The sequence below is a fragment of the Hirundo rustica genome, chromosome 12 (assembly GCF_015227805.2).
Source record: "Hirundo rustica isolate bHirRus1 chromosome 12, bHirRus1.pri.v3, whole genome shotgun sequence".
NCBI lineage: Eukaryota > Metazoa > Chordata > Aves > Passeriformes > Hirundinidae > Hirundo > Hirundo rustica.
The window spans coordinates 2297404-2315698 of record NC_053461.1 but is presented as its reverse complement, the minus strand read 5'-3'; the positions used below and the strand labels follow the sequence as shown (position 1 = coordinate 2315698).

At 36.4% G+C, this 18295-nt stretch overlaps 1 protein-coding gene across 1 annotated transcript in view; it reads right to left on the bottom strand.

The window, feature by feature from the left end:
- Positions 1 to 18295, bottom strand: part of ERC2 (ELKS/RAB6-interacting/CAST family member 2) — a 425106-nt gene that overhangs the window by 123349 nt on the left and 283462 nt on the right. The window contains exon 17 of the mRNA XM_058422224.1: positions 12502 to 12649. Within this exon, the coding sequence (XP_058278207.1) occupies positions 12502 to 12649 (148 nt within the window). The remainder of the gene's footprint in view (positions 1 to 12501; positions 12650 to 18295) is intronic.

Genomic DNA, 18295 nt, shown 5'->3' with positions numbered 1-18295 from the left:
CAGCTACAGCTGTGTACAGATAATAAAATCCATGTCACCATAGGATAACAAGATACATTGCTGCTCTTTATCACTATTACAATTATTCCATACCATTAAATGCATAGACTTGAATAATTCCAACCTTGCTCATAACACCAAAAACATCTTACTACCAATAGTCTGATACCAATGAATACAACGGCTACTTTTTTGTGGTACCAGGACTCTCTCAGGAAAACCTGTTAAACTGCAATCAAGTTTTAATCAGATTTTCACTAATAAAACCCAAGGAAAAAAATACTGTCAACTCCCAAAGACCTCTTCCAAAATTAAAATAATCAGTTAGAGGCATATAAAATTAATACCATGCAGATGACTGAAGGAAAGATAGCAGACTTAACTTGATGTCATGCTCCAAGGCAGCAGGATTCATGGTAACCCCACTCATGTCCCGTAGCTAGTATGTGGTAAATCTACTTCCAGGACTGCTGTAATTTTATTTTCCTTTGACAACAATCCTGTATCAAAATCTCTGTTTCGAAAATTTCACTGGCAAGTATATTTTAATTGAAAATGTAAAACTCGGAGACTGCTATTAAATTTCCCAACTTTAATGTTTTTTGCTTAATTTTAAAAGGGATTTAAAAAAAAAAAAAAAAAAAAAAAAAAAAAGCACACTAAATATTCGTATTACATAACATTTCAAGAATAACAAAGTCTAATGCAAGGAAAACAGACACAGAATCCTAGGAAATCCTGATGAGCCTTTTCAGCAATTAATTTTTTTCAGTTGTCACAATGTTTCTCAAGCACTTCACATGATGTTCCATAGAGGATCATAGAAAACTACTTTACAGGAGGGGAGCTGTACTCAGTTTAAGTAAAAAGAACCAACTAACCCAACCAAACCTTCAAGGCATCCATAACAAAAAGATAAAGGAAAAATCACAGGTCAGATGTGCACTGTCAGATTTTCTGAACATCTCCATAGCACTGTAAGAGGATTTTCTCAGTATGTTATAGAGTGAGAAGAACCTGCACAGCTGGAAATATTCCATTTTCTCCCTCCCAAATACAAAGATGGAAGCAAACAGCTGAATGAATTTCAGTCGTGACTTTGTACTGATTTTGCTGAAAAGGTCATCTCAATCTGAATCATCATAGTTGGTCTGTTTGTATTTAGATTCAAAGAGGAAGGCCTTTTGAACAAAAGAGTGGAAAAGATGGAGAATTAATAGACAAATAATAAGCCACTTACTATAAACCCTGTCATACCCTGCCTCTTTGGGGAAGCTCCTAAAATTTTATTAGTTTATTTTCTTATCGATGAACAGCCTTAAATTTCCTACCTTTCAACTGTATTCCATAAAGAATGCAAAAGTTAAACAAGATGATATATGCAATCCTAAAAGTGTCCTCTGTAATGAGGTGTTGGGGATTAGGCGTGTCATGGGATAAGAACTGTAAATGAATGATGTCATCTTTCTAATTTGGTGCTGAAATATAAATAAACTACTTCTAATGTTTCTTCCTTTTGCATGCCAGATTGCAATAAAATGTGCACAAAGAAATGTTAATGCTCTAGTCGCTTTCCTTTAGTGTGCCTGTCCTGGGAGCAAAATATACAAGAAATATAAAATGAGAATTTCTTTTCCACTCTAGTAACCATCAAAGCATCTAAATTTCGACACAACTGGTAACTGTCATTAATTCTTAAAATGATGCAATTTATCTGGCAAAACATTAAAAGCTTTTGTTTTTATTTGTCAGCTCTTCAAATGGTAGCAAATATAATTTCGATGTTCTGTTTGTCTTTTCTTTAGCTACTGTTAGTGCTCAACTTCCACACTAAACTGTATTTTCCAGGTATGCTTAGCTTTGACTTAACAAAGTCAAAGACAGCTTATGGCTTCAAACTTTTAAAAGCAAGACTTTTGAGAGAAGGACTAGCAGGAGGATTTCTGGAGAACAACAAAAGTAAAGAACAATACAGTCCTAGTCACATCCTCTAAACAAAAGTCCGTAACATTACTTACTTGATGTTTAGCAGGCTTTGAAATGCCAACTGTATTTTTTATTTGAGGAAGGAATTAATGAACCACATTGGGATTTGTTCAGGACCCCAGGGCTTCACACCCCTACACCTACATACAGGCACACACAGAGAGGTGTGCACGTGTTGGGACACCGGTTTATCAGTCAGACGAAAATCTTCATGGTCTGGGTGCCAGATCAACACATTCGGGGACTGCTTCAGTACTGCCTGAGAGGGGAAAATACCACGCAGTGACCCAGCAATGCCGTCGTTTCCTGCAACATCTTCAAGTTCCTTGAATAGGAAAAACCTTTCCTTACGTTTCTTTAGAAAGAATAGCACATTAGTCAATGACTTTTCAAGCTAATCAAGAAATTGAATCCTGAAATATACAGTTAATGAAAAACAGAGTGGTGATCACACATGCATTCAAACTGTGTAATATCTAATGTGCACCACGGGTTGCTCTGCACAAGTCACCCCTTATCTGAAATAGTTATATTGCACAGGTCAAACTTTTATTAACATTCTCCTCTCAAACCGGAAAATGGGGTTTCACAAAATTTACCTAGCCACAGCTCTGACAAAAAAATTGTCGTGCCAACAGCTCTTTCTGAAAATGTCTAGAGAACAACAGGCCCACACCTGAGAAGGAACAGGTTTTAATTTGGATTTACACTAGAAAAGAAAAATGCATTAACTACAAATTGCAACAATTAATTAACTGTATCTCCTAAAGACCAGGTATGGCCTTATTAGTTCTAGCCTAAACAGTGTCCTCAGATTTTTTTTGCTCTTAATTTATTGACTATATTCAAAAAATACTGCCTTTATTTTGAAATAAAGGCGTGATCAAGGAATTAAAAGCAGCTTAGATCTATTTGCACAGGTATATTAACCCTTAAGGCTTGAAACAATTGTCTTTGATCATTCAATATCGTTATTTGCTAAGCTGTCAAGGTCATGAATGGTATGTGTAACTGAATTTTTAACCCACTTAACAAAGAATTTATGATCTAGCACTGTAAGAAAACTGACAGATATTTCTTGTCCTCCTAAAAGTCTGTTGAATTTAAGGAAGGATATCGTGAAATGAAAGTCTTTGATTGACTGGTAACAGACTAAACAGCTTAACAGCAATCTGTAACTGTAAAACTGTAATATTAAAACTGTCTTTTACAAAATATTTTAGCAAGGTGGCAATAGGGAACTATGCTTTCATCTGTCATCTGGATCAAGTTAACAATGAAACTCTCATGAATGAAGTTCAAATGAGGAAAAATAGTAGGATTTGTTGCTCTGGGATATAGGTGTAATACAATTTAATAGATATTACTTTCCTTTGGATTTTTTCTTCTCACTCTCTCTTCATTTAATGGAATTTGAAATATTTCTAGACTATTCACTTTCAGCAGGGTGGGATTTTTTTCCCTCTATAAGAAGAAGGCAGATATAAGGCCTGGAAGCTGTCCTGGAGCTATCCTGGGGTCTAATTCTTAAAGCACAAAATTTAAAATCTAGAGTCCCACATTCAAAGTTTGATTCTGCAATGGCCTCTTGTTGTCTCCAATGACACAGAAATGCTTTTTTTTGCAATCTCACTATTTGAAAACAAGCTTTCTAATATTTTCACAAAAGACTCTGAAAACTTCATGGGGCAGGCATTTAGTTCAAGCCTTCATGATTTTTAATAATAGGTGATTTTATCTGAGCTTTTTTTTTTCTCCTGAGGCAATATTTTAGAAAAAGAAAAAGGCAATGAACTAAAAAAATTGCCTTCTTCAGACTCTTCTTCAGAGTTCACCAAGTTTATCCAGAATCTGCATGAATTTATTGGAATGAACCTAGATTTATTGAAAGAATGTGCAACTGCAACTGGTTCTCCTGTATCAACCCAGTGCTCCAAGCTCCAGTTGCATTAACAGAGGGTTAACAAAATATTTGCTAATTAAGCCACCTCTGGCCTTACTCTCTCCAAACGAAATCAGTTTTCACATTAGAACAAAATTTTTGCAGGTTCTTTGAAAATTGTTGTCATCTGAAGACAAGGGAAGAATTTCTTTACCATTTCTACTGCTGCACAACTCAGAAGTTACTAACTGGCATGGAATACAATTTATAGTGGTTTTGTTATTCAGCAAGTTACAGTTCCTTAAATGTTATAGCAAATGCTGTACTTGACCTCAAACAACCCTAAAGTTCAAGAAATTACACTTGCCACTCACAATCTTTTAAGGGATTATAAAATTTTGCACAGAATCACAACTTTATAAAAACAGTGTATTTTCTTATTAAAAAAAACCAAACAAACAAATATTACAATAAAACAATGTAGACTACAGAGGAAGACAGTCTTGGAAAGTAGCTGCAAAAGGCATTTCAGAAGGCAACACAATCCTCTGCTCCTAAGTAACCCTTATGGTGACTTTTGATAACAAAAGAGTCACCACAAGCCACAAAGGAAACTAAAACTCAATGTTGTGTAAAGCCTGTATTTCCAGAATTTAATAAAATTCACTAATTATTTTTTCTTTTTTTTTTTTTTTTTAATCCTCTTCAGCAAGTTTTCCTTTATTCCACTTCTCTTGTCTCATCATAATTAAATATTTTTTCTGAGATCAAAAATAACAAGTTCATGTTCCAACCTTGGAGCCTCTAAAAAATCATGTTCAACCTCACTGTCGTTGTTGCACCTGCTTTTAGCATCTCAAGCCTACAGAGATACCTGTATCCTGCACAAGTAATGTGAAAATAGGCCAAAGAGTGAGATTAATTTGCCATCTAGAAAAGATCCTTAGGAGAGATTCCTTTGCAGGGCTTTAAAGTTTAAACTTTTGTTAAAACTACTTGATATACTTTGGGGCACTGTTTCACTAATTATTCAGCTGTAGAAGAAAAGAAAATTCCAAGGCTATTGTTAGAAAGCCCGACCTTGAGACTGCTCCATTTTTAATGGTAGCCCTCTTCTTGAATCCACATGATTAAATGAGACAAGTTGTTAAAACACATCCACCAAGTATGGTTTTGACTGAAGTGTCATTTTTCCACAAGCCAGAGGATCTGTAAATCAGTTATTGCTTTGAAGGATTTTTTGCCAGTATTAGAGCTACATGGAAGAAGTGGACTAAAATAGACTTCCAGAGATTGTATTACTTTATGCTAATTATTCAGGCCGCTTTTAACAGAGTAATACTAACAACATCATGCTAATTATTCCCAAAATAAATTGCCTTCAATGAGAATAAATATACAATAATATTTGATTAAGGCTTCTTTGTTGCTTATGCAGGGAGGTTTTAGACACCAAGAAAACTACAATGGAAAAAAAAAATGAGGTTAAGACTCTTAAGTTTGCAGGCACTCATCGGTAAGCAAAAGATAACAAAAACATTACAGTATGTTAACTAACCAGCAACTCCAAATGCTAAATAAGTATGATAATCATAACCGTATGGGTGTTGGAATGCATCACTATGGGGCGGTGTTATGTTTTACTGAGTGCTTTAATTATGCATTTTCTTTTTATAACATCCCTGTAATGTAATCTGTTCTTACATTCTTACTCTTAACTCCATTTTAACATGAGTTTTGCTGCTTTGTTTCCTGCCTCCATTGAAGAACACAATTTTTTTTTCCCTGTTAAAATTCCGAATGGGCTAATAAGCATGTTTTTCTTTTCCTGTTATAGTGTATGACTTGTCTTGGAAAGTGTGAGAGACAGGATGCATACAGGCTCAGAGTGTGCATGATAGCTTACTGCAGAAAAGCTCGGCTACTCTGCAATTAACTCTTTTTAGGTTTTACCTCGTTCATGATAAGACTGTTCCATACAATGAAAGGAACCCAGTCAAGTCTTCATGCTAAGAAAGTACACATATATTTATTTTTCACATCTTATTTAGTGGCATACTAAACTTAATTCACATGGCGTTTTTACATTTAAATCTTTGAATTCTTATAATCTGTAACATGTAACCCAGGGGAGTTGATGTTCAGGCCCTGTCCGCCCTCCTGGGACAGAAAATAGGGATTAAGAGAAGGTATTGACTATTTCCCAAGTTTTCATTAAATCCAGCATTCCTCCCAGGGAAAATACAAAATCAATTGCTGGATGAATTAATACTCTCGACTCCTCTGCAGCAGTGCAAAGCAACTTCTATGTAAATCTTTTCAAAGACTCAGGTCTGGTAATTTAATGTTGAACGTGAGCATAGAAGCTTTACAGACACTTCAGCTCTTCTTTAATTAGAGCACTATTTAACTGACCTGAACAACCATTACACCTGCTGCTTTGCAAGATTACAAAATGTGACTGACTTACCCTGAAAGAAGTTAAAGCTCAGAGTAAGCCTCCCTCTTCACGAGCTGAAGGACAACAGCTTCCCAAACACCAGCTGGGATATTGGACACTTGGCAGATGGAGACAGGCAGCACTTCCAAGTGCCAAGCAGACACTTATCTAAAGTACTGAGGCCAAGTTTCAACTTTTCTGACACTTGTGATTAAACAAAGCTATGTTGAATTGAACATGGCTTGTCGGACTTTTTTTTTTTTTTTTTTTTTTTTTTTTTTTGTGCATTTTCCTGCGTTTTGAATTTGTGGGTTTGAAGTCTTTTAAAGGCTCTGTGAATCAAAAGTATGGCTTGAAGCGCAGGAAATATCTTGTAATAATACAGCACATGCAGTAATGTATAGGCTCAAGTCATGCTAAAGGTATTTGTCTCAGTCCTACTACTAAACTTGGTAATTACATAGAAGTATGTAAGAACCTAGACACAAAGAAGTGGGTTAAAAGCATAATTAAAGCTCTGAAACTGTAGCTGCCTGAGGACATCTCAGGCCAGGTCCTACTAAAAGCAGACAAGCAACGGAAGAAGGAAGGTTCTCTTTTTTCCTTTTTACAACAGGAAATAACTCATTAAAAAGATACTTCCCCATAATAATTATTTAAAACCAGACATGAATCAGAAACTTCGGCAGCTAAATAAGACCTTTGAAACTGCAAATCTCTGGTTAACAGTACTGGTCATTTTTTACCATCTTTAATGTCTGAATAGTGAGTTTCAGCTGTAATTTTTACAATTTCAGTAACAAGCCCAGGTCTCCCATTTGTATCATATACAAAATGTAGCTTAAGTTGAAATTACTACATTTCTTCCGTTGTATGCAGCAAATATTGCTAAATAAAACATATATTTCAATAAATGGGTTATATAATTAAATATGGACTGAAATGGAGATAACATCGCACTACTGTCTGGATATGCTTGAGACACCTTACATATAACTAATTTCATTTTGATGCTGGATTGTCAGAATTACCAGTTTTATCCACAATTACAGCATCAGAAATATTTGACACCCAGTTTTTACACTATTTTTTTTTTTTGATAGCTGGCTTCTTAGCACAGCACTTGAGATCAAGTGTTAAACTATATTTAGTCTTATTATCATGGGGTACACTGCAGTATAACATAAGGATTTGTTTAAAATATGTCACGTGGAGAAAAATCCTTTTGGCTTGGGAGTTCGGATCGTTATACTGGAGATATTCATTACTCTTATTTGAGATACTTAATAATCATTTTCACCTACCAAGCAAGCCAGAGCCAGAATTTCAAAAGTTCCAGTGTTAATATAATCTGCATTACCTCCTTTTTCCATTTAAGATTTTCAGTCCCAGTGAAGTTGAACCATTTGTCTGAACAAAGTTCTAGGATAAGTTTTCAACCAGATTATCACCAGTGAAAAAAGGCTGCCTTGAGCCATGGCCAGGTTTAAGTTGTGACACAGATTCTTCAAGAATCAAAAAAACTCCGAACACAGAACAAACAGAAACAGATTTTAAAGCAGGAAAGGGCTTATGTACCAAGCCTGTATTGTTTTCAGGGGCTGACTGCTACAGGCAAGAAAAAAGCTCCTCTCATTGGAAAAGGTTGGTGTAAAAATACCCTGCAAGAGACTTTGGATTCCTGAGAGAGTAAGGAGGAAAAAGTGATGCTACATCCAGCTATGACCCAAGTCCGCCAAATTTTATAATATAAATTGTCAGATCTTACTGAGAATATGTGAAAAGTGTCATGAGAGTGCTGCCAACATTTTCGTTATTTTTCCAACACAGAATGTCTTTTGAATCAACTAAGGTGTTCAGGCAAAGGGTTTTTAGCTACACTCACACGTTGTCTTTCCTGCCTTGTGCCCCTCCTGTGTTAAGCTACAGGGAGAAGTGGCACTCTGCACTTTCACCCCCACAGGAATCTGCACTGAGCAAAACTGAGATGCAACTCAATTGCAATGATTGTCATGAGGCATGTTCAAAAACACAGATTCAAAAATCAGGGTAAAAATTGGGAGAATAAAGCCCAGTATTAGGACACGCAGAAATATTACATTAGGGTATTTCTAATGGATAGAAAAGTATAAACTAAAAAGATTTTTAAGATAGTAAGGCCACTGAATGCCTTGTATTGACATAAATGGGATCTAACCAGCCACATTTAAAATCATTTTACTAGATTCTCTGAGAACTTTAAAGGAAAAAATAACCAGGCTGATTATTAAGTCATTAGGACATCTATTCTTATCTATCCAAAATAAAAAAGAACTTGTGTAGCATAAGTGCAACAAAAATTAAACTAAAACTTAAGGATCTCAATACTTCTCTTTTGTTCAAAATTAGGTGCTTAAAGCTTGAACAAGACCAATATTATGAATAATAGTAAACAGCATAAACAGAAGAGGTAAAAAAGCAGCAGAGTGGTTAATTATGTCTGCAGCATCCATGTGAATGGCTTCTTACTCACTGTGCAGTTATACTCGGATTCAACTGCACAATAAATGTCTGTCTGAAGCAGACCTGTGTAAACACAGTCGCAATACAATAGCAACAACGACAACAACAGAAAGAATAAACTTATGTGGTTCTATAATATTCACACTGTGAAATTCAGGGCAATCAGAAAGATTAAGTTTGTATAGCATCAGAAACCCAAGCAACAGTGATTTGGAACCCACGCTAGAGTTGCCGCTGTTCACAAGTGCTGCAGATGACAATGTCTGCACTGTAAGAAACCACTGCATGACTTTTTTGCTCCCATGCTTGTTAATTCTATAGAGAGCTTAAGCACAATTAATTCGTTCACAGTGCTGCAGAACAATGTTTTGGCCTGCCAGAATAATCACAATCACAACAACTTCTAACAATATTCTTTTTTCTCATACAGTAATATAAACACTTTCATTATCATAAAATACACAGTGTAATAAAGCTGAATTAATCTATCAGGGAAAATGCAATTTAGGGTATTGTGTTATTCTTGAATGTCACCACAATAATGTCACAGTAGCAAGGTTTCTGAAGTGCTTTACTAGAACAGTGTACGGAATGCAACAGGCTGCCTCCAATTCCACTTTATTCGTTTGCTGCTGAAAGAGCTTTGTAAAATATTTACAGGGTAATCTGCAAGAAATAATTCTGTGTATTGCATGGAGAAAACATTGCTAGTTGTTAGTTTGCTGAGGAAGTGTGCTTACACACATTTTTTTAAATTCCTTGATTGTTTCTCACCCTTTTTGTTGCATTAGCAATATGTTGATGCAATGAAACATAGAGCAGTGAACTAAAAGACTGAGAACTCTGCCAAACACCAGCTTTGCCTCTGGCCGGAGTATTCTGTACACCTGCAGTCCTGAAAGCACTGAAAAGGTTTCTAATTTCATGTTTTGAGAAGGAAAAAAAATGCTCTCAAGGAGTTAGAAGACCTTGCATCTTGGCCAACTGCACTTACATTTTTGGCACTATATCCTAAAAATGAAAAGAGACAACTGGGAAAATTTCTTGCAGTATCAAAGTTCAGGATAAATCAGTAACATAGCAGCATCTTCTGCTCTTACCAAAATCTCTTGAGATGTTCTAAAAATTGCCTTTTTAGCTAATTATTTCATGAAGGATTGCATCACTGTACAAATGTATCTAAAAATAGCTTCTCAGAATTCTCAAAAGGAATCTTGGCCAAGGTGATTATACACACTATGTAATCACTCAGCCAAGCCCACATAGTGGTTTTGTTTAATGCTGTATTCTAAGGTTTTTTAAAGCCTACTACAAAGTTCTACAGCTCTGAAAACACAGCATTTGGTGTATGAATCAAAGAAATACCAGTGATTTTGTTTTGCTAGGAGTGTATTACTATTCCCAATTATTTAAGCACTAAAAAATAAATATTTAACTGACAGATGGCAGCTGCTAAATTTATTTAAATCATTACAATTAAATACATTTGTTTCTTGTGAGAAGGTGTTCTAACAGTACTTAGTAGTAGTTCTATTATAGTAATAATTCTAACACAGAGGTTAGAATTATTACTACTAATTTTACAGCTGAATACACTGAGATGCAAGTGATTTTTCTGTTATCGAGGCTTTTACATAAAAAACTATTCTCTTCTTCCAGCTTAAAAATAATAGAATTTTTACTTAAACTCAGTCACAATCCATAAAAAGATGACTCAACTCATTCATGTAAATAACATTTTAATCTCTAAAATATGATATGCCTATCTGTTGCTTTATTGTAATAAATCATAAATATTCTCATTTCCCAACAAAGGCAGGATATTTCATTTCTCTAAGATGTCTCTTTTTCTTTTGCAGTGTGAAAAATTGTGACAAATTATTTTAAAATCAATGTCTTAATAGGGGTTTACAATATGTTCAACATTCCTGATGGCCAGAAAATGTGGATATATATGGAAGAATACAGACTTTTTATCATAGACCAACATGTTATTTTGCCTCTCAAAGCAAAAATTCCTCTTACAACACAGAACACGGACAAATTTCGGGCTTTATGTTAATGTTTAGCATTATCTAGTGATTCATCTTCTAACATTTGTAAATATTTCTCCTTTGATGATCACATTAGGCTAGAGAAGTTGGGCTTTTTTGAATTCTCTCTTTCCGCAGCGTAACAGCTGTGGCAATAGAGGATGGGACAAATAAGACCAGGAGAACACAAGTGATGCTGCAGCTGATGATTCACGTGAATCAGAAACAGCTCAAGAGACAGCACCTCTCAAGGAAATGGAGGAACTGGGGGGTGAATCCCACAGGGGGGAATCTGCCACTGACCCCAGCAAAGTCAGAGCAAACCTTTGTGGTGGGTGCACATGAGAATCCTTTGGGGGTTGATACTGGTTCTCCCCAAAGGGATCAAAGAAGTATGAGTGAAGTCTCCAACCTCTATTATCAGATAATTCTTAAGTGTAATAAAGAGGTGACCTAGTTAAACCACATTCCTGCTCCTGGTGACTCTTTTTTTTTTTTTTTTGTGGTGTCTGAGATAACAGGGAGATTATTTTGGCATCAATTTAATCTAGTTAAATAGCTTTACTGAAGATCTTTATCACTATAAATAATGGAGGCATTTCAAGTATTTGGTTACAATTCTAACTGAAATTATCCAACACAATGCTTCTCTAGCAATCCTCTTCTGCTATTCCTTCTCTCTGTCTGAAGAAAGTTATGAATGTTTTGAACACTTTCCAGTGATAGCTTAAAGGTACAACACCAAACCAAAACAAGCACAACAATAAAACAGTTGCCCAGGTCTTTAAACTGTTTAAAAACAGTTTAAACATTTTTAAAATATCCATAAGTATGGAATGTGGCAGAGTGGTGTATTCATTTACTCTTCAGTAACCTAAGATGAAGATGAAAAAGGAAGACATCTAAAAAAGGAAAATAACTACCCTCTCTTTTCCAAAGCAAACCAAAACAAAAATCCCTATAATTATTTGGAATTAAACATCATCTCCTCTTGGGCAGCACAATGGGATGAAGCAATAAAAAGCATGAAGCACATCTTCCTATTTATCATATAAATTTTGGTGAAATTTCTCCTGGGACTGACTTGAGACACAACTGCATCATGGCTGGAATATATGTGATAATATCTGTTTTTAACCATGTGGGTTTTATTTCAATCTCAAATGACTTATAATGTTGAAGACACAGTGATTTTTTTTACCCATTTGAAAATTCATTTTAAGGATAATCACAATCTCTATATAATCTCTCAGAAAGCCTGGAGCCTTCTGAAAACACAATTATTTTACAACAGATAAGCAAATAACTGAACAAGAGAGGGTTAAAAAGAGTTAACAGAATGGACAGACCTTGCTTTATGCAAAGAGCATCTGCTCCCCTCTCTCACAGAACTAAGAAACTTGGAAACTATATGAAGAAGGAAAACAAAATGTATTGGCTGCATATAATATTATAAGCCAAGCAAATGTGCAGCTGATTCTTAACAGCTCCAGATAAGCAATTAACACTTAAATGGAACACATCCTGGCTTTGCAATAGGTGTCACACGTCAGACCTTGCTTGAACACTTCCAAAAGGACATCAGCATAAAACAGTACAAATGAAAATAATGCCGGTTTTCTGTTGCCATGAAAGTATGAAAAATAATGTCTCCCCACCTGCTGTTTTAACTGATGTACTAATCTGTCCTTCTCTCGTTTAAGAGCCATTACTTCATCTTGAGTCTTCTTTTTCTTTGAAGCAGACAGCTCAAGCAAGGCAATATTTGCATCTTTTTCACTAATTGCAGCAAGCAAAGCTTCCTGTCTGATAAAATAAAATAAAGGTGTTACATTCTCAGTAAAACAGAATATGTACTACTATGCCACACGATGTGAGATGCTTCTTTCAATCACTAGAACAATCACCTACCTTCTGAACACTAAATAGCAGACATTGGCAGGTCTAAAAAAATCATGAAATAAACTGATTAGCCAATAATTTCTCTTTATAGACTTTTCATTTTTTGCTTCATCAAACATTTATCTCAGTCTCTTTTACTACAGCATGATATCTAACAATATTCTGTGAAATTTCTTGCTTTTAAAAATCTTTAATTTTTTTGCAATTCACTTTCCTGAATTCCAGAGTACCTTACACAAATCTCTTATGACTTATTCAGATCACAGAGACTGAATAATAGAAAGCAAAGTGATATAGATAAAACCAATTTTTATATCATCCTGTTAACTTGGTATCCTAGGGTCCTCAGCGCAGGAATCTCTGGATATATTCCCCATATTTACTTACACGTTTCCCTATGGATTTATTATCAGGTGTGTCAACACAAAAATTTACTTCTACTAGTACAATACAAGGTTTTTTTAATTGATTGTTCACGAGAAATCATTTCCTTTGCAATCCTGACCCCTCAATTTTAGAGAGCAAACAGAATCTTACAGCACCCAGATATATATGGGATAACATAGACACTCGCAGGAGCACATCACAAATAGTTTATGAGGGCATAAGACAAAGGCAATTTTATTACAACATGCAGTTGAAAGCACAGATCTTGCACTATCTTATACCCCAATATGCTCATGCTCTGGGCAAGGCCATAATCTGACTTTTATTTCATAAATAAAAGCTACATATTCACGTTCTGCAATGTATTCAGTGACAGACTATGACTTATCAGCCAAGAAAGAGCATATAATACCTAATAGCTTTTAGAAAAGAATATATTATGGCTTGTGCCTTTTCCCAGAACTATATAAGATCAATCATTAAAAAATAAACATGGATAAATGAATCATAAATTACCTTAGGCTCCAACTGCTAATAAATGTAAGAACATGAACTTCATACAGTCAAGGTGAGCTAAAAGTTTGGAATTCTCACAGTCTTTTGCTTGCCAGCAAAAATGTCAAGAAAGCTATTTCACTTTTATTTCAAAGTTCCAAATGCGTTAATATAAATATTTATCGGACAATATTTCTGATGGAGTCAGAGAAAAATAACCCATTTATTTTAGTCAAAGTTATGCGACATGGATCAATTTTAGATAAACAGTTGCATTTTATTCATACACTTTAACAGTCTCATTTATTATTCTGTCTTGATCGTTCAAATCTCAGTTAAATGATGTTTAAAAGAGAATGTCGTAAGACTCCAAGAGTCTTAATTTAAATTATAGCTATTAATTATTTAAAAAAAAAATTAAACAAAAAATATCTATCAGAGGGGTTGCATATCCATAATGCTACTTTGAAATTAAATATAGATATATTGTTTTTCTCTAAACCTCATAATATCACACAAAAATTGCCATGTGGCAATTTGTAAAAGACTATCAGCTTGTTCACGTGTTGTGCTCAAGTACCTATTTCATAACATTTGCATTAAAATATAAAGGTTTTAACGCACCAAAATAGAAGAAAGGTGATTTGTCACTCTGTTCATTTCCTCTGAACTTGCAGAAAGCAAGCAATTTATGATAAAACCATGGAATGGTTTGCACTGGGAAGGACCTTAAGCTCATCCAGTGTTTCTGTCCCATCTGGGGCGCCAGTTGTTCCTGCCCACTCAGGGACGGCAGTTGTCGGGGGCTCCTTTTCAGGAGTCTAAATTCCCCGGCATTCAGGTGGTTTTAGAGTTCTGGCCCTCTGCAAAGCTCTCTGCCAAACGCAGGAAAAGACGGAGTCTTCAAGGTTACATGTTTCGTTTATTAGTTCTTATCTTACAATTTTCTCAGTGTCCAAAAGACGTTTGCCGCGGCTCGGACATCTGGTGACTCCTCCTGTCTCTGGGCTGTCCTTATCTTTTATACTAATTGCTACGTATTCTTTATTTACTATTTCTTACCAATGTCTATCACTATTACTAAAAAGGTCATCTCTGCTCTGACCCAATCCTCACTAACTACTTTGTGCCAACGTCACTGCAGAAATGGAGTGAGGGAACAAGAAGGAAGAAGAAAGGGACAACGCCCTAAATTCTCCATCTTGCCCCATTCACTTCAATGCCAAGAATCCCAAACCCACTGTTTTTTCACCCTGTGATATACTAAACTACTATTTTCACACTCTTGTGGCCTGCAATGCTTCCTGCAGTGCAAGAAGCCTCTCCCCTGGACTGAAATCAAATCCAGTGTCTCTCTGAGCTCTGGGCTCTGGGCTGGGGTCCCAGACCCCCCTGCCCAGGTCCCTGACCCTCCAGGGCAACCAAAGGAATGCCCTGGGCTCCAACAATCCAGTGCCACTCCTGCCATGGCAGGGACACCTCCCACCATCCCAGGCTGCTCCAAGCCCAATGTCCAGCCTGGCCTGGGGCGCTGCCAGGGATCCAGGGGCAGCCACAGCTGCTCTGGGCACCTGTGCCAGGGCCTCAACACCCTCACAGATGTCACACGTGATAACACGAGTTCTCCGGCAGAAATAAAAGTATTCTGTGAGTTTAAAGACAAAGAAAAAGAAACAGCATATTGCCTACAGGCATATGTTCTTCCAAATTAAATAAGGTTAGCTCCTCTGCATTTTTCTGAGAGTACACTGTCATAAAATTACAGAGAAAAGTTAGTTAGAAGTGTAACAATGTTCCAATTATAATACCTGAAGATACACATTAATACTACCATCACAAACCTACCTATTTTCACTGTAAGCAATTTCACTAAAGAAATCTACATCTCACAATTCCCAAGGTTTTAGAATATATTTAGGTTCATTCTTAAGCTGTGTAGGTTAACTCCAAGCCAGCCAGCCCCAATATAAAATTTTTGCTCTCTAATAGCAAATTCCAGTAATAGTAAATACTTGTCACCCATGAGGTTTTTACTGATGGATATTTAACACATATTACAAGTGTAAAAAGACAAAAAATAGAATAAAAGGTTAGAGGCTGAAAACGACATGAAGCTATACTGAAATTTCATTTCTCTGATCATGTCATTGCTGCTAAATTGGCAGTAAAACCACAAATCTGACTAGTGAGGAAGAAGAGTCAGAACTACTGAATTATTTGGTTCAACATCTGATAATATTCAGTCACATCCATACTTTTCGCATTGCCAGCCAAAATGATCACACATTCTTGTGATCTTAACTGCTCAGCTGTGCAACATTCTCCGCTCCACTTTAAAGTAACTGATGAGGTGAAATCCTTCATGGGAGAGGAGAGCCAGTCAACAAGCTCTGAAAAATCTGCACACTGGATTCTGCAGCCCCAAACCCACAAAAATTTGCAGTCCCTAGCATGTATTTTCTCAGCTGATGGGGATTTGCCTATCTTGGGAAAATGCTTGGGAAAATATGTAACCAAACTTTTTATTCCAGGAAATAATGATTCATATCAAGCACTTCCAGGAAATGATGGTTCACAGTCATGTGAAATAACTGCTGTCAAATGACACCACAAGTGGTCCACTGAGACACTCCAAGATTTGACTCAAACCCACAGCACATATATGTTTGAGCTGCCCCCTCGAAATTATTGCCAACGTATTTTTTAAATCTTATCTCTCTAGTTAATTTAAGTGGAGCTGGGAGGCCTTAAACATCTGAATGTGGAGAGATGGCTGCGTGACATGAGGGGGGGGATTCCTGTGGAAGTGCTTCCCCAGCCGTGTGGAACGATGAATAATTCTAACGCAAACTCACGCTGCCAGCGCTCTTGGAGCCACCCAGAGTGGGTCAGGCCCCGTTCAGAAGCTGCAAAGCCCCAGTTATCTGAGAGACGAGGTGTTTTAGCTCGGGCACGGTGCCACACGATGCGCTGGCTGCTTCCAGACCGGGGCTGGCTCACACAGCCTGCCCACCGTGGGCACAGCACCCGTCTGTACAGACAGACTCCTGGATGTGTCAGCACGTTATCCGTGTTTATTGTCGTGGATGATCTGAACAGCAATACCCTCGAATATAAGTGGCATTTAACCAGGCATCTGGGTTAATAAGAGGTTGGCTTAGCTGGACTGTATATTCTACCAGATGATATATCGGTTTCTTTAATTCTTGTTAATTAACTGTCTGTGCAGAGGGAAGGCAGAAAAGCCCAGCAGATTATATTATTATTTTTCAGAGTACAAAATAAAGCTGCAGGTTGTGACAAAGCATCTGAGGAAAGCCATGTCCTCCTTCACTCCTGCATGGCCCAGGATCCATCCCCCACTAAGTCCCTGGAAGACAGAGGTTGAAAAAGACCTTGCCCACGCTTGTGAGGCATTGGAAGTGAAGAGATCCAAGCATTTATGAAGCTGCCTCTCAGGATAGGTCAGGATCTCTGCGTTATCATACCCTATTTATTACATATTGCACACTAGATTACCCCCATCTGTGAAAGTTGTTATGCTAGACTCATCATACTTGAAGCTTCCTATGGAAAAACAAAACCTCATAGACAGAAGCAATTTATTTTAGCTATCCGGTGACCTTGCTAAAAAATTAACATCACTGTTTTTCCAGCAAACATTTGAAATGAGATTATCTGGCCACTAGGAACAAGGTTAAGATGCCAGCAAAGTAGCTGACAATAGTGATTTTCTCGCCTACAAACATGAAGTAACTTCATTCAAAAATGTAAATTGGTGGCCAGGCTTTTACCTAAATCTCTCAGGTAAGCCATACACTTCTACTTTGCTAGAAAATGAAATTCATGATGAGTTTCAGTGCAAGAATTTTTGAAAATCAAGACCTGAACCAGCACCAAGAACAACATACAGTCTGATATACTCTCAGCTAATGTGCCTAAAAGTGTAAGCATAATTTATAATTCCTAATTATCTACTGTGTCAGGAAAAAAAACAACTAGCCAAATACAGTTCTACAGAGATGTTATCACTATTTGCAGCCAAAATGTCTCCTTATTGTTTAATAAATTATAGCAATAAAATACATTTAAAAATAATTTATTAGAGCAGTGGATTAAATTACATTCTTTAACAGTAATATTTATAAAGAGTAATCCCTTTTGTTATTAGTAGTTTTTTCTCTCTTTTTTGGCAAATTAATCTGTTATAGAAATAACAGGGTAGTATTTGTAACACCAAAAAAATAAAAAAAATCACTCTAACTTTTCACAGTAAAATAAGTAAACTCTGAAATTAAAAAATACATATTAAACCTAACAGGAAATGCACCAATAATTGGTCATTATTCTGTACGTCTTTCTTTCACCTGCATAAAGTAATTCCTAGGATTCCCAACTGCTCTGTCTTCCACTATAATATAATTGCATGGAGAGGAGGGAAAATTTTTCCCTGGAAAAGCAAAACTTATGAAATTTCTCCTCTCTTGGCAAAGGCTGACTGCAACAACCCACAGCAACCTCAGGCAAGTCTCCTTAATACCGAGCCAGTGAATACAACAGTCTCTCAATAAACACACTCACAGCTGAGAGATCTGGGCTGGCAGTCCGAGGGCTTCCTCTAAGAGGTACCAAGAAAATTTGCACAAAAATCTGACTATACTTCTTGTC